We start from the raw sequence: 22,407 nt of genomic DNA, 5'->3' as shown, positions 1-22,407 counted from the left end.
CTTGTGAGGAAGATGTCTTGGAACTATGGGGAGAATTATCACTTGGGTTCACAGCCAACATAGTGATTTTTAACACACTTCATAAACATTTCACACAATGACATTATGACAGAAGTTTTTAGGAGGTCTAGAACAAACACGAAGCCAGCCAACTAACAACTGAAGACTGGCTTAACCTAGTTTACTAACTACACTACCAGTTACTCAGCCATTAAAGAGTTCAAAACACTCATCCCCAGGCATGCTCAGACACCTAACAGCAATTTCCAACACATTTAGCTTCTATAATACTATGAAAATATACAATGTGTCTTTCAACCTGCTTACATCTATATTTTGAATCTTACTATATGGCCTCATAATTTTTGGAAATTAGGTTACTATGTATTTGGCCATGAATAACCAGTTATATTTTACAGATGGTTTGATAGGACACCACACAGTAGTCATTAAGAGTTAACAGGCTCACATTCAACACTGAAGTCTTGAGTCAATTCTGACACAATGTCTCATAAAAATTAATACTAAAGATGTGTTCAAGAAAATATTTTTACAGTGTGTTAAATATGTCAGTTCCAGAATTGTTTTCTGGTAGACCCTCAATCTGGATAAATGCCAGCTGACCTCACACTTATTTCCTTTAATTTGGTTCTCTAGCTATCACATTGCAAAACTGTAACACGAATTTAAAATTTTACTTTATTTTTATTTCGCTTGCCATGTCACTATTCTAAAAAGTCTACTTGAGCTAAATCCTTTGGATCTTCTCTGTCAATGTGATTAATTGCATCTCTTCTTCCTATGGCTATCAGATTATCAGGGCATTGTCTGGTCTTTTTTTTTTTTTTTAATGTGTTTATTTATTCTGGTGGGGGGGCGGCGCAGAGAGAGAGTGAGGCAGAGGATCTGAAGTGGGCTCTGTGTGGACAGCAAAAACCCTGACACAGGGCTCCAACTCACAAACAGTGAGTTCATGACCTGAGTCAAAAAGGGACGCTTAACCTATTGAGCCACCCAGGTGCCCTAGGGCATTGTCTCATCTTCAAAATGATGTAATGTATTTCACAAAAGCTTTGAGGATATTACTTACGCTCTGTTGTTAAATAATATCTGTAAGTAGAGAAAACTAACACGAAACCCACATACAGAGCTGTTTGCAGGTATACACAATAATAACAGACCATAAAGTGGTATAATATCTGTGTTATACACAGGCTTATCATTGTTCATGTAAGCAATGGCACAGTACCCACAGGTGTGGCCAGGAATTTTATCCATGTGGAAGTAAACTAATATCTTATTGCTTATTCTTACTAACAACCTTGGACCAAGCCCTTACAGAGAAAATAAGAGGAACCATTGTGTTTAAGAAAGAAAGGCAATATCCAGATTGGATGCCATGTGTATCATTTACAGAGAAGGAGGCTGTCCAAGACGACAGTAACATCAATACGGATAATGTTTCTATATTAGTGACCAAAGTGATTTGTACCCGATGATATACCATTAAAATTTCTTTGTATATTTGTCATATGTGTATTACATATTTGGAATGTCATATGGACAGCTTAAAATCTGTGAGATCTTAATTCCAACCTTTTTTCTCTTTTTCTCCTCTTTCATTGGGAATTCAAATTGTTAATGGTTAGACTGATTCATGGGTATCTGATATTAGTAGCAAATTTTGTCCTAGGCTCAAAATTATGTTTCCACATTTTTTTTTTTTTAAGAGTAAGAGCACTGGATAAAGAAGATGTGGGAGGTACACACACACACACACACACACACACACACACAGGAATATTAAACAGCCATAAAAAGGATGAGATCTTGCCATCTACAACAACACAGATGTGCCTAGAGGGTAGCATGCTAAGTGAAATTAAATCAGACTGAGAAAGACGTATGATTTAACTTACATATGGAATCTAAACAACCAAACAAATGAATAAACAGACAAACAAAAAGCAGATACAGATCTATTAAACCTGCGAACAAACTGATGGATGCCAGAGGGGAGGTGGGTAGGAAGATGGGCAAAATGGAAGAAGGGGAGTGGGAGGTAGAGGCTTTCAGTTTCTGGATGAATAAGTCATAGGAATAAAAGTTACTGCATAGGGAGTGTAATCAATGATACTTATAGACTTGCATGGTGACAGATAGTAGCTAAGTTTGTGGTGAGCAAAGCATAATGTGTAGAGAAACTGAATCACTATGTCCTACACCTGAAACTAATGTAACATTGTGTGTCAAATATACTCAAATAAAATTTTTTAAAATTAAATCTCCCTTCCTTAGGGGCAAAAAAAGAGTGAGAGCATTGGAATTTTATTTAACTCTAGGTACCATGGTTTTGGCATTAGTAGATAAGACTAACGAAAGAGCAGCCATACAGTTTTTTTGGCCACTGTGCTTCCCAAGTCCCCAAAAGGAGCCATTTTTACTATTCGATTCTGTCTTTACTAGACAGGTCCTGCTACAGTTTGTGTTTGTTTCTATCCATTTGTTACTTTTTTTTTTTTAACCAGGTGCAATTTTGTGAAACGCATTTGTAAAAAAACAAATTTTTTTTCCTGGTTGATAAAGCAGCTTTAATATAACCACAGAATGAGTGTTTATTTGCAAATACTCTGGAATTTCCCTCTCCTTTCTCAGGAGAGAGGAAACCACCACACTTCTTAGAAATTGTATAATTAAATGAGTGTAAGGATCAAAAATTGTTCATTTCAATGACTTGTTAATTTACAACACTGATTTACACTATCTTTATAGAACTGTGCAATAGGGCTTCAAATTGTTCTTCAACAACCTCAGCCTTTCCTCCAATCCAATATCTACTTCTTTCTGTAAGTTGGTGCATCCTAATTATAAATCACATCATTTACTTTCCTGAAGGTTATTTATAATAAATTTTACAATTTGCTTCTGTCAAATTCCATTAAAAGAAAAAGATCTGTTTTGGATATGGGCCCTTGGCAAATTACACTTTTTTTTAAAAAAAAGCATGCACTGAGTTTGACTGGGTGGGATTTATTCACAAAAAAGGCAGAACTGCAGCTATAGGAGCAAGGACTCCGGAGTCAGACTACTTGAAGGCCATTTACCAGTTGTGTGACCTTGGTAAGTCACTTCACTGCTCTGGGACACAAGTTCCTCATCAGTAAAGTGACAATCATATTAGTATCTGCCAAATAACGTCTTGTGTATCTAGGGAGAATTAAATGGTTGAAATGCATAACACTTTGAACAGCGTTATGTACATTTTGGCTATTGCTTGTTATTCAAGAAATATGTTTTAGCAAGCATCAAAAATATATTAGATAAAATGTGACAGATAAGAGGATGAATTACATATGCATATTCCTTCAAATAGCACACACACACCCACACACCCACACACCCACACACCCACACACACACCCTACACTAAAAGGTAGAGGATAAGTATTAGAAGAGAGAGACCGAGTTACAAAAAAACCCAGGGAAGGCAGCAGTTAACTCCCACTGATAGTATTGAGAAGGGGAAGGAATTTCAGGTGGGCCTTGAAGATGAGCTCTATTTCAGCTGGGAACAGCCAAAAGAGAGACGAAAGAGGCAAGTGCATAAATTAGTGTAAATTAGTCTTTCCGGTTGGAATTAAAGGTCAAAGAAGGTGCTTAATGAGGAGAATGTTTGTAGCACTACATGGTGAAGGCATCTTGAGGGCTAGGTTAGCAATACAGAATTATTTTATAGGAAATGAAAGCCATTTAAAATTTCTGAGAAAGAGGTGTGGCCTTATCAAAACAAAGCTTAATCTCAAAGGAAAGTAAATAGATTGGCGGAGAGACTGCTGCAGGCAAGGACACCGGTTAGGCAACTACTGCTGTGGTCAAAGGGGGAGATAATGAAGGCCTGAGGCAAGGGAACGGCAGAGGAGAGGCCACCACAAAGGAGAGGACACAAAAATGTTACCGAAATAGAATCTAGTCATACCCCCAAATCACAAACCAATGAGAAACTTCAAAATTATGCAGATATTAGGACTTTCCTGAAGATTCTAATTCAGTATGTCTGCAGGGAGACTCATTAAAGCATAATTTTTGAAAATCTGACTTTTTTTTTAAACTAGGCTCTGCACCCAACGTGGGGCTTGAACTCATAACCCTGGGCTCAACAGTAGCAGGCTCTACCGACTAAGCCCGCCAGGTGTCCCTCTGAAAGTCTAATTTTTTTTAACTTATTTTTTTAAAATGTTTATTTATTTTTGAGAGAGAGAGAGAGAGAGACAGCATGTGAGGGGGTAAGGGCAGACAGAGAGGGAGACACAGAATCCAAAGCAGAGTCCAGGCTATGAGCTGTCAGCACAGAGCTCGACGCAGGGCTCAAACTCACAAGCTGTGAGATCGTGACCCGAGCCGAAGTTGGTCGCTTATCTGACTGAGCCACCCAGGCACCCCTCTGAAAGTCTAATTTTGATAATTGGTCATATTTGACACCTATTGACCTAAAAGTCTATGACTGTGGAGTTAAAAGAAATTATACAGGCTTCAGTTAGGAAAATAAGAAAAGGATTAAAAGGAAGAAGAAAAGGAAGAAGAAAGAATAACATAGAGATCAGAGCAGTTGGGGAAGGCAGAAAAACAAAGCTGATGACAATTTTTGTACTTCCTGAGGACAAGATATTATTCTCAGAGAGAAGACAGGGAAGAAGTTGGGAAGAGAAGTTGGGCTCAAGCTGACAGATTTGAAAATTACCACTATGATAATGAAAAAGGCAAAAGCAATCCCTAGAAACCATTTATACTCCATAGTTGTGAATCTCAAGAAGAATGACGCATGGCCTGGGATTTCGCAGGAAAAAAAGAAGAGAGTATCATAAAAACCAAGGGAGATGAACTATATTCAGTTAAGTTGTGGTTATCAGTACTGATTTATGTGGAAGAGTGTAAGGATAAGGACAAGAGGAGAGAGGTCAGTAGACCTGGTATCCAAAGTTATATAGGTGATGAATGAAAGAGAATAAGCAATGTACTCTCAAGGCTTAGCAGTGAACAGAAGGTGAGGAGTACAGGCAGTAGTATTCTTCAAGAAACTGGTTGGTGAAGGAGAGAGTCAGGGAAGTAATGTGATAAGGCATTGTGGGTAACCTCTTTTATTTATTTATTTATTACTTATTTATTTATTTATTTATTTATTTATTTATTTATTTATTTAAGAGACAGAACTGAGGGGAGGGGTAGAGAGAATCCCAAGCAGGTTCCATGCTGCCAGCACACAGCCTGATGTGGGGCTTGAACTCACAAACTGTGACATCATTACCTGATCCCAAACCAAGAGTTAGATGCTTCATAACAGACTGGGCCACCCAGACACCCCTAAGCTCTTTTAAGTCAGTGAAAAGTGATGCATGTTTTTAGACGGAGAGGAGAGACCCAGAGGAGAGGGAGATACTTAAGAGGTAAGGCGATTGTGGAAAATTTAATGAAGCAAGTTCTAAGAAAAGGAAAAACAGATAAAGGACACAATCCAGAAGGTTAGCTTTGGTGAAAATGAGTTACCTAAAATGGGAGGAAAGTGGCAAAGAAGGGAGGCAACAAAGATAAATGATCAGATAAAAATAAGGACAGGTTAGTGAGACAGCATCACGCTCTGTTCATACCTTGCAGAGAGTGAGAGTAGAAGATATTAAGCACAAAACTTAGAGGCAGTGAAATCTGTTTCAAAGATTACTTAAAGATCAATGAAAGATAATCCAAATGATTTTTGAGATGCAGAGGTGGCTCAGTTAAGGTTACTTACAATAAACTCGTTTCCACTGCAGAGTAGCACTAATTGGTTAATAACAAGGAGACAAGTGTGTGGCATAGACTGGACCAGTGATGGGCAAAATTGCTCAAGGAGGGAGCCAAATTGGTGAGGAAATCAAAAGTGCCAGTGAAAATATTCTTGGGACTGTCCTATCACAAGGTTGAGGGAAGGGAGGTCACAGTGAGAATGAAGAACAAGTAGGAGCAAAGAACTGGGAGAGAGAGACAGAAGTTGTGTTCAGAGGTGGAAAGGGAGATTGTGGACTAGGAAAGGAGGCTATCATGAGGGATGGCAACCACAGCACCATGAAAAGGAAAAGGAAGGCTAAGCAAAAAGCATAGATTTAAACATAGGGGGGCGCCTGGGTGGCACAGTCGGTTAAGCGTCCGACTTCAGCTCAGGTCATGATCTCTTGAGTTCAAGCCCCACATCGGGCTCTGTGCTGACAGCTCAGAGCCTGGAGCCTGTTTCGGATTCTGTGTCTCCCTCTCTCTCTGACCCTCCCCCATTCATGCTCTGTCTCTCTCTGTCTCAAAAATAAATAAATGGTAAAAAAAAAAAAAAAAAAAAAAAAAAAAAATTTAAACATAGGAAAATGTGTTACCCAGGGACATAGTAACCTTACATAAGAGCAAAAATATATTTGACATCCTAGTAAATTGGAAGGAGTGGCCTCTTGTAACTGGTTGTAAGGAAAGTGATCTTTTATGGTAAGGTAACTGAAAAAGTACTTGTGTGAAAGGATGAGACCGAGTTTATTACTGCTTTCTGGCCCAATGAAACCCAAACTTCTCTTTTGATATGGTAATGGGGTACTTTTCTGAAAAGAAACCACTTATAAAGATGCCATTTTCAACTTCCTGGGTTTTATAATATGCAAACTATTAAGTACAGCATTATGATCACAGACATTGTGTCAATTATACCTTCTTTTTTAAAGTTTATTTATTTTGAGAGAGAGAGAGAAAGAGAGAGAGCGTGTGGAATGTGAATGGGGGAGGAGCAAAGACAGAAGAAGCAAGAGAATCCCAAGCAGGCTCAGCACTGTCAGCGCACAGCCTAACATGGGGCTCGATCCCACAAACTGTGAGATCATGACCTGAGCCAAAATCAAGTCAAATGCTTAACCAACTGAGCCAGCCAGGCACTCCACCAACTATACATTTTAAAAGAAGTTTACAATGCAATTGAATTCCCCAGATTACCCATCCCTACTTCGTATTTCCCTAATTTTATCAGCCCTATTTTCCTTTATTTCTGGATCTCCTCTTTAATATCATACCAGTTGATTAATGTGGGATCTTGTAACCATATGTATTTTAAAGACCTATGTAGATATGGAATAATAAATTGGAACTTTTTCTAAATAATGAGAATGGCAATAAACAATACATAGAAAAAGCTGCAAATCAAGAATGGAATTTACAGTTAAGAATTTGGGATTTGGCCGACTAGAGAGACTCAGGTGTATTACAGGATCACCACGTTAACACTGACTGAGGTGGCTCATAGAGCAGGTCAATGGGGAATATAATGTTCTCGATGCCATAAATAATCCAAGATCAAACAGCCTTGAAAACTGATTTTTATATTCTCTAGTAGAGTTTTATATATGTTTTTGGCAACTGTCTGAATACAAATTTGAGAGAGACACATTAAAAAAAAATAAGAAATTGTATTTTCATCAGCCAACAGTTAAATGGAAGACTTCAGTCATCCATTAAAAAAAAAAAAAAGAATGTGCTGTTAGATCAAAGCAATAAACATGAATAACTGTTTTATGTAGCTTTCAAAGGAGAAGAAAGAAATGCGTCATTGGTAATTTTTCCAGGATAAATAAAGAAGGATTTGAGGAGAGGGGGAAGTCCTTTAAAAAGAGAAGTATGCCAGGAAAATTAAAATGTAACTTTTTATTTATTTGGAGAAAAACTGCCAAGGAAATATATGGGAAACTCATTTAGCCTATGTATAAAAATTATAAACAATTGGGAAAGTTTCACTGATTCTCTGGGTCAAACTGAGGCATGGCAATGCTATGGGTTTGTCAGTAAGAGATGCCAACCACACTGAAGGTCAAAGAGTATGCAATGCATCTAAGCAACAATGCCACTGTGACATTCTTAGACACTGACCATATGAATACCACACTGACCATATCTTCCAGCGATACCCAGCCTGTTCATGATGTGCATCCAGAGGGAAATTCATTTCGATGCAATTCCCTCTCTTCCTTGATCACCAAAACTGATGAACTCAGCAAGTGACCTTCCTTGGTCACCAAAACTGATGAACTCAGCAAGTGACAGTGAATTCAGTCGTGTTAAGTCCGGATTTACCAGGAATCACATCACTTTTAGGCAACAGCACTAGTGAAGTATGGCTGGAGTAAATCAAGAGTTTTTGCGGAGAAGTAGTAGAATTTTCCCTTTTTTAAAAAATATTTTGAAAGTTTATTTATTTTGAGAGAGGGAGAGAGAGCATGATTGGGGGAGGGGGAGGGACAGAGAGAGAGGGAGAAAGAATCCCAGGAAGGCTCCATGTTGTCAGTGCAGAGCCCAATGTGGGGCTCGAACTCACAAACTGTGAGACCATGATGTGAGCGAAACCGAGTCAAAAGTTTAACCCAATGAGCCACCTGGGCGCCTCTGGAATTTTCCTTTTATCCTATAGTCTAGAAATTGCTATTGGATGATTTAAATGATGTGATCAATTTTCACTTTTTAGATTGTTCAGTGCAGAACGGGGACAGATAAGAATTAAGAATATCAGTCTCAAAACAGTTGCAATTGTCTAAGTAAAAGATGATGAGGGATATAACCCAGGTACTATGGACTAAATTATGTCCCTCCAAAAGTTGTATGTTGAAGCCCTAACCCTCAATGTAATGGTATTTGGAGATGAGGACTTTGAGGGGGTAATTAAGTCATGAGGGTAGAACTTTTGTGATGGGGTTAGTGTGCTTGGGAGATGAACTAACTCTCTTTCTTCATGTGAAGACACAGCAAAAAGATGGCCATGGTAAGCCAGGCAGAGGGCTTTCATTAGGAGCAGAATTGGCCAGCACCCAGACTGTGGGACTTTTCAGCCTCTAGAACCATGAGGAATAAATTTCTCTTGGTTAAGCCACATAGTCTATGATATTTTGTTATGGCAGCCTGAGCTAATACACCAGGCATAACCATGAAGAAAAAAAAAGGAGGCATATTTGAAAGACATTTAAAAAAACATGTAGGACAAAGGAGTTACATATCCAACTGTATTCCATATTAATTACATATTGAAAGAGTTGTTATGGTAATAAAAATACCAACATATATTGAATGCTTAATATGTTTCAGAGAGTACACTAACGACTTTATATGGGGGCACCTGGGTGGCTCAGTCAGGTGAGCGTCTGACTTTTGATTTTGGCTCAGGTCATGATCCCAGAATCACGGGATGAAGCCCTGTATCAGGCTCCACGATGAGCTAAGTATAGCGTCTATTTAAGATTCTCTCTCTCTCTCCCTCTGCTCCTCTCCTCTGCTCTCATGATCTTTCTCTCTCTCTCAAAATTAAAAAAAAAGGGAGCAGTGTTTCTTGGAAATTAGAAATTGAAGGAACAATCTGCCAGACCAGATCACTTCAAAGTCGTTCCGGGGAATGGAGTCTAATAATTTTATGGGCTTGTGTTTTCTAGGTTTAATTTAATGTTTACATGTTTTTCTCAATGGAACATTAAAAACATTTTTTAAATATTTATTTTTGAGAGAGAGAGAGAGACAGAGACAGAACACCAGTGAGGGAAGGGAAGAAAGAGATAGAGACACAATCTGAAGCAGGCTCCGGGCTCTGAGCTGTCAGCACAGGGCCCGACACAGGGCTTGAACCACGAACCATGAGATCATGACCTGAGCCGAAGTTAGACGCTTAACTGACTGAGCCACCCAGGTGCCCCTCAATGAAACATTTTTTAAAGTAATCTCTGCACCCAACGTGTGGCTTGAGCACAGACCCCAAGATCAAGAGTCGTATGCTCTACTCATTGAGCCAGACAGGTACCTCTCAATGAAACTTTTTTTTTCCTAAAGATTTTATTTTTAGGTAATCTCTACATCCAATGTGGGGCTTGAATTTACAACCCTGAGATCGAGAGTTGCATTCTCCACTGACTGAGCCAGCCAGGTGCCCTACAATGAAACTTTTGATACCAAAATGGGAAGGGGTGAAATGCTAGCATTAGCAGTAACGGCATCTCTGGAGACCTTGAGAGTTCTAATCGCAACTGCACAATTTAAGAGCTTTATAACTTGGACAGTTTTCTAAGCTTCTCATTTCCTTGTCTGATTGCAAGAATAAGAATACCTGCTTCATAGGATTCTTGTAAAAATTGAGATAATATATACAAAATGCTTAGCTCAGTGTCTAGCATGGTGAGCTTTAATTGGCACTGGTGCTGAGGATGATTATGATCACCAGGGCATAATTCATACCTGCTACTTATATGTAGGTCAGCTCTTACTGTTCTTCCAACCTTATCTTATCTCTGCTCACTGCTCTCTTCCACCTAGAAAACATATGCAAATTGAACAGTTTGATACTGAAATAGCCTCAGTAGAGAACTGCCCTTATCCTCCTAGTATTCAAGGAGACTAGGTAAAGGGCAGTTCACTGAGATAAAGATATTAAGAAAACTTGACTTCTAGAAAGACCCAGCTCTGCTACAAATCATCAGTCCATTTTCTCCTTTGGTTACATGTGTAAATCAAGAGTTCAAACAGAAATTTAAGCTCTCAACTCTATCATTTTATTTTTTTACTTTTAAATCTTTATCTATCTATCTATCTATCTATCTATCTATCTATCTATCTATCTATCTATCTATCTAAGAGAGAGAGCCTGTGTGGTGAGAAAGAGGCAGAGGGGATTTTAAGCAGGCTCCACACCCAGTGGGGAGACCCATGTGGGGCTCGATCTCATGACCATGAAATCATGACCATGAGATCACGACCTGAGCTGAAATCAAGTGTCAGATGCTTAACCGACTGAGCTACCCAGGGAGCCCTTTATTTCTTACTTTTTATGCGGATATCCTAAGCCTTAGGAAACTAACTCCTGATGTTATTGTTCTAGTTTTTTAAAAGCATTATCAAAGCCTGCAGAAAACATTCAGTGACTACACATCATCTTTCAGATTCAAAGATTTCTAATTTGAATCCTTGAAGACTGAGGTCATAGATATAAACTACACAGAGAAGGAGCATCCACAATGTTTCTTTAATCTTTTGGATTTTCCCTACCACTACTGGCAAATGTGGGAAGAATGAACTGTGCTCACAAAGCTTTTTCTAGCTCAAATGGAAGAGCTGTTTCCTGTGTAGTGAGACGCTCTGGGGTTTCCCTTAGGTCCCCAGGAACTGTTTTTTTATTTTCTTTTCAGCACTGGACCTGGGAGTAGACTGCAGACAAACAGCTTACTGCCAAGGATGTGTGAAACCTGTTATATTGGTCATTCTGGATCTTATTTAAGCACATACTGTCACTAGGTAAGACTATTTTTACTTTGCTTTAGTGGAAGCCTTAATTTTGCTTTAGGAAAAAAAAAATATATATATATTTTTCACATTTATAAACCATGTATGTTTCTGCAAGCAATAAAATTTGAAGTGACAGTGACATACTTAGAATTCTGATGTGAGGATAATAAGGATACCAGAACCCGAGTGTTTTAGCTATTGATTCCTCCGTGATAAACCACTACAAAATCTAGTGGCTTAAAACAGTTCATTATTTCTCACAGTCCTACAATCTGGGCTGGGCAGTTTTTCTGCTCTGTGTGGTGTCTCCTCAGGCTGGAAACTACAAGAAGGCATCTTCACTTACATGTCTGGAATCAGAGCCGGGATGCCTGAAACAACTTGCCAAGCATGTCTATTCACATGGCTGCTCTGCAAGACTAGCTTGGGGTTCCTAACGCCATGGTGGTCTCAGAGTAATTGGACTTCTGGTGGCTGACTTCCAAGAGGAAGGAAGCTGAAAGTGCTAGTCTTCTTAAAGGCTAGGCCCATTATGGGACGGCCTCACTGCCATCATATTATACTAGTCCAAGCAAGTCCAAAGCCAGTCCAGATTTAAAGGGAGGGGAAAGGCTCTACTGCTTTATGTGAAGAGTAGCACATATGCAAAGGGAGGGAAATAACTGATGGCGGCCATCTCTGGAGAATACCATACACAGTGTATTGCATTTACCAGGAGCTCTTTCCTTTTCTTCTTTTTCCTTTGGATTTCATTGGGTTTCTTGAAACTCCTTTTGGAATTTTCAAAATGTCCAGAGAGAAAAGAAAATCACTCAACTTTAGGGTGTATGGGATGATACATTAATTATATCATATAGTAATAACAACCAATTATATATTAATAATAATTTATATATTAATGTAATGAATAGTATATATTAACTAATTATTATATATTGATATGATATATATTGTTATATATTATATTCATTATAACAACTTTTCAATGATTTTCATAATTGCAATGGAATCTTTATTTATTTTACTACTGTTGTTCACCCTAAGTATGAGGAAATGGAGTTTCAGAAAAAAAAAAATTGAAGCATTCATCCTCAAATATGCTCCCAAGTAGAGAAGTAGTCATTATAGTTCCAGAGATGCCACACACATCAGATTTATGCTATCCACAGGTAGCTGGATCAAGCCACCTTTATGTAACATATTGAAACATACGTGGGATTTTTATAAGAAAGGGATTTGTAACCACCTACTTCCTCTTTTTATTCAAATTAATTTTCCTTCCCTGATCCATGAATCATTCTTTACATTGGAATTGGATGATGATTCAGAAAGAACCAGTAAATTCTAATGAGCCTAAAAGGAGAGACAAGCTTATCACTGCCAGAGATCAAAACCAAACCCTAAAATTATAGGCTTTGTTTAAAACGCTGTTTCAGACATTGAAATTTAGTTCAGGGAACATACCTTTTTCCTGACTCATTCTCACTGCACACTCACCCCACTAAAGGGAGGAGGAGAGGGCCAGTGATTCTCATTAGGAGCCACTGACCTTCGAAAATTTGGTTCACAGCGGTCTGGCAGCAAAAGGGCCACAAAATGCCAAGCTGTAAGCACTGCCCCAGACCACACTCAGAAAGGGAAGGGATGGACTGTAGCCGTTTTTGGGAGACTACAGCACAAAGTGTATTGTATTCACTGGCAACTCCTTCTCTGTTCCTCTTTCCTTTAGATTTCCTTGAGTTTATCTGCACTCTGAAATAAAGGGCTATCAGGAGCAAAAAACGCACTCAGAACACAAAGTGTAAAGGGACTGATCCTTAGTAATCATAACCAAATGCAGTAGATTGACCTAAACCTGCTCCAGTTGTCCGATACATCTAATCTGCATAAGAGTGATTAGTTTGGAGAACAGTTCTATAGAATATAGAAGACTCCAGGCCTAAAAAACCGACTGCTGCCAACTCTTTAGGTAGTCAAAGAGGTCTGATGCTGGAGTTAACTTATCACATCTGTTTACCAAACCTAAAACTCTACAGTAAGTAAATAATCACAGCCATCACATTTACTTGAACACAAAACCCAGCTTGGCTGTAAGGAAACTACAAATTGACCTTTCCTTCTCATAATGCATCTTACTCATTGTTAAAAGTGATTTCAACTCTTGATTCACTACTTGAAAATACATTTCTCATGCTGCTATCTAATATATCTATAAATGCTCATCCAGTTAAAGAACGCAAGGCAAAATATACCTAAACTATAAACCATCAGATCAGAGGTGCTTCGGGAAAAAAGGCTGCTTTTGTAGATGCTTGGAATTGCAGAACCAAGCTGGATATGCTTCAGACTAATTAGAACTGCCTTCATCCTCAGGCATTAGTGTACATGGGGTGTAAAAAGTGCAGGTTTCTCAGAGAGAAGCAGAGAAGAGCTTGTGTGCTGCTTTTAGAGCTCAGGTTTGCAGCGAGCTTAGTGGCATGTGTTTGCAAGGTGGCATCTGAACTCCTGTGTGGGGCTGGTGCTGCTCATAACAGTACCGAATATGAGGAGCGAAGAAAAGGTGCTCATTCTCCAGTTTTTCAAAAATACAGACATGGGAGCTTTCAAAATGTACTTTATATTTTGCTAATATACTAGACTTCTCAGCATTCTCTCACCTCCCCCCGCCCTGCTTTTTACAATGTGTTTACCTTATGTGTAATTGTGTTCATTTTTTTCAATTCTGAAAAAGTCTCAAGCATTATCTCTTCAAATCTTCTTTTTCTCCATTCCCTATATTCTTGTCTTTTGTGAGGTGTTCTCATACCTCTTAGCTTAGTTTTCATATTTTCTCTTTTTTGCACATGACCTCGGTGAATTCCTCAATCCTACCATCAGATGCTAATTCATTCCTCTTCTCTGTTACTCATCTAGGTTTACCTCAAATGTCAAGATATTTCAATATTTCAAAGAGCATATTTTTCATTGCCAAGATTTCTGAAATTATTTCATTTTCATATTTGCCTATTTTTATATTGTTTATATCTATTTTTGTTTTTCATGTTTAAATGTTTTTAGTGGATATATGTTTCTTTATATCAGGGGTCAGCTGTTCAACTTTTTCTGTAAATGGTCAGATATTAAATATGTTAGGGTTTGTAGGCCACACGGTCTCCGTTGCAGCAACATATACTCAACTCTGCATTGTGAGAGCAGCATAGGATCTATGCAAACAAATGGGTGTGGCTCAGTTCCAAACAAAATTTACTTAAAAAACAGGTCACTGTAGCCATTTTGGAAAATTGTTTATTTATTTAAATGTTTATTTATTTTTTAAGAGAGAGAGAAAGAGAGGGCACATGCACGCATGCATACGCACATGTGTGAGTGTGGGTGGGGGGGCGCAGAGAGAGAGAAGCTCAAGCAGGCTCTACAGGGTCGGTGCAGAGCCTGAGGGGCTCGATCCCATGAACCATGGGATCATGACCTGAGCCAAAATCAAGAGTTGGATGCTTAAGAGACTGAGCTACCCAGGCACCTCCACTTCGGCAAATACTTTGGCAGTTCTTCAAAATGTGAAACAGAGCTGCCATATGACCCAGCAGTTCTACTTCTAGGTATATACCCATGAGGAATGAAAACCTATGTTAATATAAAAACTTGTATATGAATGTCCACAGCAGTGTTCTTAATAGCCCAAAGGTGAAAACAACCCAAATGTCCATCAACTGATGAATGGAAGATGAAAATGTGGTGTATCTATACACTGGCATATTATTTGTCAAAAAACCAAACCAAAACAAAACAACCAAAAAACTAAGCGGTGCTACATGCTATAACATATATGAACTTTGAAACCATGATGCTAATGAAGGATGCTAGACACAAAAGACCACATCTTCTATGACCCAGTTACAGGAAGTGTCCAGAACAGACACATTTCTAGAGATAGAAGGTAGGGCTCAGGGAAGTGTAGAAAGAGGAATGCCTGCTAATGGATACGGGGTTTCTTTTTGAGGTGATGAAAATGTTCTAAAATTAGATTATGGTGATAGTTACACAACTATATAAATACACTAAAGACCACTGAAATGTAAATTTAAACAGATGAACTTTTGCAGGTAAATTAGATCTCCATGAAGCTACTAGAGAATAGATGAAATGGGGAAAAGTGAGTGGCCAGCAGGGCCACAGTTTGATGATTCCTGCTCTATATTTTCAGGGATCCTAATTTACTTATCAAACTTATTTATAGTTTATTCTATATGTAAACTTCTTTTCTGGCTTAAATTCATCTTTTTGATTGCTGATTTTAAAGGCTATCTGTTGGTTTTTTTCCAATGTCTGAAACATTTATACTTCAGCTAATCTTGAGTAGAAAACATTTGTTCCTTTGCTTACTCTCTTTGTCTGTCTGTGTTTTTCTAATGATTTTATGGTTGCCTCCACTCAGCTCTCCTATCCAAGGGGAACTAGTTTTGTGTCTTGGGCCTCCAGCCCCTATAGTGACATGTGGATATGATAGCAATATAGTCTGTAAACTCTGGAAAACTGGGCCAGGTACTAGATCACATGCTTTGTCTGCCTTCTCCTTGGCCTCCCAAATTCCTGTAACCCAAAGCCCAAGCTACTGTGGCAGGTGTTTCATGCAAGTGCTACTGCTCCAGTCTACCTGCCTTGGGTGAAATATTTTAGCTCCTAATTCACTCCCCCATCAGTGGAGATACTCCCACATCCACTGGCTTGTGGACCCAGAAAACCTTGGGTCCATGGCTTCAGCCCAGTTTACTACTTTGTGTTCCTGTTCTATTTCTGACCCAAAGACATGTCCCTGTAAAAAATATTTTCTCTTGTTATATCCTGTCTGTACGTCCCAGGTGAGGGCTTCTATGGAGTAGGGCAGAGGGCAATAAATGAATTTACAGTGCCATCCTGACTGGACACTCTTCGGGTCAATGCAAAGGAATTTTAGCCAAAAGATTCAAACAGTATCAAATGCTCCTTGGTTGAGAAGGCATTTTCTTTTTCTTCTAGAAATTTTGAATTTGAATTAAGTGGAACGTATTCAAATGGAGGTGGTACAGTACATTGCAAGTAAAATATAAAAGATCATACCAGCAGTCAAAGCTGAATGCATATTTTAGGGAATCACAGAAGTCAAGAAAAAAATTACAGTCCCAGTGATAATAACTTTCAAAGGGATACCTACAATGAGATCAATGAGGTAAATCCTTTAATTTTTACTTTTGATTATATAACAGATTCCTCTTCTTTTTAATGCTATATTTAGCTTAAAGATCCATACCTAAAAGATTTTATGGTACATTTATGATTATTAATTTATTCATTTAGTCAACAAATATTAACTATGCTCCTGCTATCTACAAGCAATTTACAAGACTGTACTGATACAGATAGAGATGAATAATAAATGGTTCTTGCTCTCCAGGAATTCATCATTTATTAAGGAAATCAACCACACACACCAAAAGAAGTCACCATCTCATTCTAAGATAAGTGCTATAATGGCTATGGGGACAACGAGCTTTAAAGGCAGAGATAGGGAAATGAGCAATTCTTATTTGATGTGGTTCTGTGAAGAGGCAACTGCAAAGGCTTCGGAGAAGAGGTCACATGTTGGGAACTTTTAGAAAAAAATTTTTTTAAGTTTATTCATTTTTGAGAGAGAGAAAGAGAGAGAATGACAGAGTGTGTGGGGGAGGGGCAGAGAGAGAGGGGGAGAAAGGATCCCAAGAAGGCTCTGCAATGTCACGAACTGTGAACTATGAAATCACGAACTGTTGAGATCATGACCTGAGCGGAAGTCAGATGCTTAACCGATTATGCCACCCAGGCACCTCAAACTTAGTAGTACCTTCTTGGAAGGGAGGGTCTAGGGGAATTCACTTGTGCTTATCTAGCATACTATTTTTACTGAAATGATGGGTTTATTTTGGACAGTTTTAGGGAGCTAATGAAGATTATGGGAGGATAATAAATGTCTTCCACCTCTCTCTCAACCACATTTTCTCATATTACTTACTACACACATGGGTTTTGTCAGCTATTGATGAAGAGTGCAGAGCAGAGGTCTCCTTACATGACCAAAGATGACAGTATCAGGTAATTTTAGGAAGGAGAAAATACATGGGATGGTCAGAAGGCAGGATAAGTATTAAGCAACTTGGGGATGAAAAGATGGCCTGGTGCGTGGACTATAGGAACTCCTGTATTGTAGGCTAAAGAGACTGGACTTCTCTCAGGCAACGAGAGAGAACAACAAGTGACTGTAATGCTGGAGTCAGGGAACCTACTTTACAGTTCTGAAATATACACATCTGAGAAGACGAGATAGGGAAGAAAAAGACTACAACTAGTGGCCAGTCAGGAAAATACTGTAAGAGTCCAAGTGTGAAATAATGACTATTAGACTGAATTGACATGGGAATAGGGGAATTAGAATTATAACAGTATTTTTATTTGAAAAGCTACAACAGAACAATGCTTCTATTAATATTTCATTGCACGAGAGGTTTCCCTAGTTGAGAAACAAGTATGCTGAAGCTTTTAGCATTATGTTTAATGCTTGAGGGCTATGTTTTTCAGATAATTGGAGTATTATTATCTACTGTATCCATGATGGATCATGTCCAAAAGGCAGTTAGCCATGAAAAAGAATTAACTCATTAGGTTAGGCCCTTATGTTATCACTGTTGAAAACATGCAAACACTAGCACTTTTATATCATATAGAAAACAAAACAAATCTTATCATTTGGGAAAAGAAAACAAACTTTCTGTTCTGAAGAGAATATTAATTTTACTAAAATGAATCCCAAGTTGAAAAAAAGCACAGTTTCTGGATAAATCCTATGCCCCATGAAAAAGTAGGATTTCTACATTGAATATTACTTCTTCTATTAAAAAGTTAAGATTAATCATAATGTTATATAAAATTTCAGCCCACACAATGACTGCATGCTAAATGGGAAAGGGGAGACAAGAGCTGGCTAGAAACAGCTACCCTACAAACTACCTCACAAACTAACATCAAGAAGTTCCTTCTCTTTATATCATGAGGAAATCTTTTCATGTGTTCCCTCATCCATTTCAGGAACTAGAAGTCTCTTCATACATTAGAGGGTCTCCTTTTCTCATCCTGTGACAATTTCTGTTGAGCTGATAATAATGTATTAGATACTATTCAAGGGACTTTGTATATGGTAACTTGCTTAAACTTTGGAAAGCACTTAAAATGTGAAGAATTCCTCTTACTCATTTGGCTTTAGATCTGTAAAAATTCAGAAAAGAGGAGACTTTTTCATTGGCCTAAGAGGGGTCCCCCATCCCCAGATCACAAGATTCTCTCTAATATCCCCATCACTGACACCAATTTAGAGAGAATTTTCTCTATGAAGGTGTATGGTTACTGTTCCTAGTTAAGAAAATTCCTAAGAGACTCTAATCTAACAACAACAACAACAAAAAAGAATCAGGTCATAAAAACCTGTGTTAAGTATGATTCAAAGGGAAAAAATGAGCTGCAGTGAAAGCCAACTTGCGCTGGAAAGACTTGCGCTCTTAAGTAACCAGACATGTGTAGCCAGTTACGAAGCTATCCCATCACATATGTTTTTAAACATCTGTCAGCACAATCAAAACCCCACAAGCAAAATACAGCACTCATGAGCATTAGGGAGGGCTGTCTGTGAAGAAGGCTCAGAAGCTGAAAGAAATGAATAGATTTCACAGGTTGAACACAGGCTGTTCTTGCTTGGCTTGAAGAAAGCCCGGGGAAGCAGTTCCCAAGGCTGTGAGGCATTGACTTGAACATAAGTATCTTTTTAAAAAAAATTTAAAAATGTTTATTTATTTTGAGAGAGGGAGAGAGAAAGAGAGCACAAGCAGGGGAGGAACAGAAAGAGTGGGAGAGAGAGAATCCCTAGCAGGTTCCATGTTGCCAGCACAGAGCCCAACGCGGGCGTTGATCTCACAAGCTGTGAGATCATGACCAGAGCTGAAACCAAGAGTTGGTCCCTTAACTGACTGAGCCACCCAAATGCTCCTGGAACATAAGTATCTTTTTTTAAACTTTTTTTTTTTACATTTATACATGTATTTTTGAGACTGAGAGGGAGAGAGTACACAAGTGGGTGGGGCAGAGAGAGGAAGACACAGAATCTGGAGCAGGCTCCAGGCTCTAAGCTGTCAGCACAGAGCTTGATGTAGGGCTCAAACCCACGAACCATGAGATCATGACCTGAGCTGAAGTCGGACACTTAGCCGACAGTCACTCAGGAGCCCCTTGAACACGAGTATCTTAAGGACAAAACTGGAACCAGAGATAAAACCTATGGCACCCTAAAGAAAGAGACATGTCAGGAAGTGCCAAGAAGCAGGTGAAACTGGAGAGCCATAGCTTAACCTATGGCTTCGGTGCTAGAAGCTGAGTCTAACTTTTCTCCATTTTTTTTTTTTTTTTTTTTTGGTAAACATTATTCAGTGACATTTTCCCACCGTTAAAAAGTTCCCATCTCAAAAGTACAAAAAGGGAAAAGGGTTCCTTTCAAACCTGCAGCATTTGTTCTTCCTCTGAAGATGTCGTCATATGCTTTCCACTGTGGCTTCACCTGGTAGGCATGGATGAACACCACAAACACTACCACAAGGCACGTTAAAGGAACAAGAGCCCCAGTGAAGAGAGCCGCATAGATGTTTGGGATGAAACACCTGGAGGACAGAAGAGACAAGACAACTCAGACAACTTCAATAAACACGTTTCTAAATTCAGAATGGGTTACATCATCACTTTATACTAGCTCTTTGTATCTAAATGTTGGCAAAAGCAAATTTTTGATTTGCCAAATTGAAGCTTGGTTTGAGTACAGGCTACCCGATTAAATCCAGCCCACTGCTTCACAAAGTAGGTTCTGTGGAATACGCATATCCTGAGGTGCTCAGAAAACTTCAACAAAGGTTATGGCAAAATAAATTTGAGAAACTCACATTCACTTTTCTAGCTCTGTCTTATTGGCCTATGGAGACCAAGGTCTTATTGAGGACCTCATAAAAGAAGGCATTGTTTTTTTGGTTTTGTTTTAAAAAATTTTAAATGTTTTTATTTATTTTTGAGAGACATGGTGCAAGTGGGGGAAGGGCAGAGAAAGAGGGAGACACAGTATCCAAAACAGTCTCCAGGCTCTGAGCTGTCAGCACAGAGCCCAACGCGGGGCTTGGACTCACAGGCTGCAAGATCATGACCTGAGCTGAATGAAGTCGGTGGCCCAATCAACTGAGCCACCCAGGCACCCCAAGGAGGCATTATTTAAATTTTTTTTTATACGTTTATTTATTTTTGAGACAGAGAGAGACACAGCATGAACAGGGGAGGAGCAGAGAGAGAGGGAGACACAGAATCTGAAACAGGCTCCAGGCTCCGAGCTGTCAGCACAGAGCCCGACGCGGGGCTCGAACCCACGGACCGTGAGATCATGACCTGAGCCGAAGTCGGAGGCCCAACCGACCAAGCCACCCAGGCGCCCCAAGGAGGCATTATTTAAACACAAGTTTGGGGCGCCTGGGTGGCTCAGTCGGTTAAGTGTCTGACTTCAACTCAGGTCACGATCTCGCAGTCTGTGAGTTCGAGCCCTGCAGTCTGTGAGTTCGAGCCCTGCGTCGGGCTCTGGGCTGATGGCTCGGAGCCTGGAGCCTGCTTTCGATTCTGTGTTTCCCTCTCTCTCTGCCCCTCCCCCATTCATGCTCTGTCTCAAAAATAAATAAACGTTAAAAAAAATAAATAAACGCAAGTTTGAGGATTCCTAGGGTTCATTCTGTCATTTCTACAATCTTGTTTTTTGAGTGAATGACAGTTTTGTCATTTCTAAGTTATACATACCTCCAAGAGCCATTAATTGTCTTGAAAATGATGACAATTTTCCACTTAGAAGTTCTACTACACAATTGAATTTATGATTCTGGAGTTTACTTAGATCAATGAGGTCCAAGGTAAGCTTTCACTAATTTTGTAACATTGAAATTCCATGGGAAATGGTTTCTGAGATGTACCTGGAAATTTTTTTTAAGTGTAATTATTTTGAGAGAGACAGAGCAAGTGGGGGAGGGGCAGAGAGAGAGGGGGACAGAGGATCCAAAGCAGGCTCCGCACTGACAGCAGAAGTCAGATACTCAACCAATTCAGCCACTCAGGCACCGCTTTAACTGGAAATTTTTACTCATTGGTCATAAAATCCTCTTGCTCTTTACATCAAATCTTTCACAAAAAAGTGTCAAAATGGAGGACTGCTAAAAATATGGTCTCAATATCTAAAACTGTGCTTTTGAGGTATTATGAAGAACATACCTCTTACAACATAATACTGGGGCTTCTGGGTGGCTTAGTTGGTTGAGTGTCCCACTTCGGCTCAGGTCGTTATCTCCCAATTTGTGGGTCTGAGCCCTGCATTGGGCTCACTGCTGTTAGTGAAAGCCCATTTCAGATCTTCTGTCCCCCTCTCTCTCTGCCCCTCCCCTGCTTGTGCTCTCTCTCTCAAAAATAAATAAACCTTTAAAAAATAAAAAAAATAATACTATAATACTTTCAATTATAAGAAATCTTAATAGTATGGAGTGTCTCATTTCAAATATCTTTTTCCGACTTCTCCATTTTTAATACATAATACCTACAAACCTAGATTACATACAGCCAAAAATAATGGATTCTCAAGAAAACTCAAAACTCTGAGAAAAACATAAACTTAGTCAGAAGGACACCTCAAAATCTAAAGTATAGGAAATTAGGAGAAACAGCCATTCTTGCAACTGGGAAAAATAGTGCCTCCATTTTATATTTAAAAAGAGATACATTATTAAAGACCTTACTCAGGTATTATTTCTAATTAACATGATCTGGTAAATGTATTCCTTAAGTAAACAAGACACATTTCAAGAGATATTTCAATACACATTCTGCATCTGCAAAGAGATGTCAGAATGATGAATATCCTGGCTTTTAGAATTTAATTTGGACACGCAAAGCCTGAATCATTCCCTGCACACTCATCTTTATGCCACAAGACCTGTGTCTTCCAGGTAAAAGGCGTATGATTGAATAAAACAGGCAAAC

General features: G+C 39.0%; 1 protein-coding gene across 1 annotated transcript in view; it reads right to left on the bottom strand.

The window, feature by feature from the left end:
* Positions 1–22,407, bottom strand: part of ADGRV1 (adhesion G protein-coupled receptor V1) — a 559,991-nt gene that overhangs the window by 77,686 nt on the left and 459,898 nt on the right. Inside the window, exon 87 of the mRNA XM_042956013.1 lies at positions 19,858–20,015. Within this exon, the coding sequence (XP_042811947.1) occupies positions 19,858–20,015 (158 nt within the window). The remainder of the gene's footprint in view (positions 1–19,857; positions 20,016–22,407) is intronic.

The sequence above is a fragment of the Panthera leo genome, chromosome A1 (assembly GCF_018350215.1).
Source record: "Panthera leo isolate Ple1 chromosome A1, P.leo_Ple1_pat1.1, whole genome shotgun sequence".
Lineage (NCBI taxonomy): Eukaryota > Metazoa > Chordata > Mammalia > Carnivora > Felidae > Panthera > Panthera leo.
This window is presented reverse-complemented; position numbering and strand designations above follow the sequence as displayed.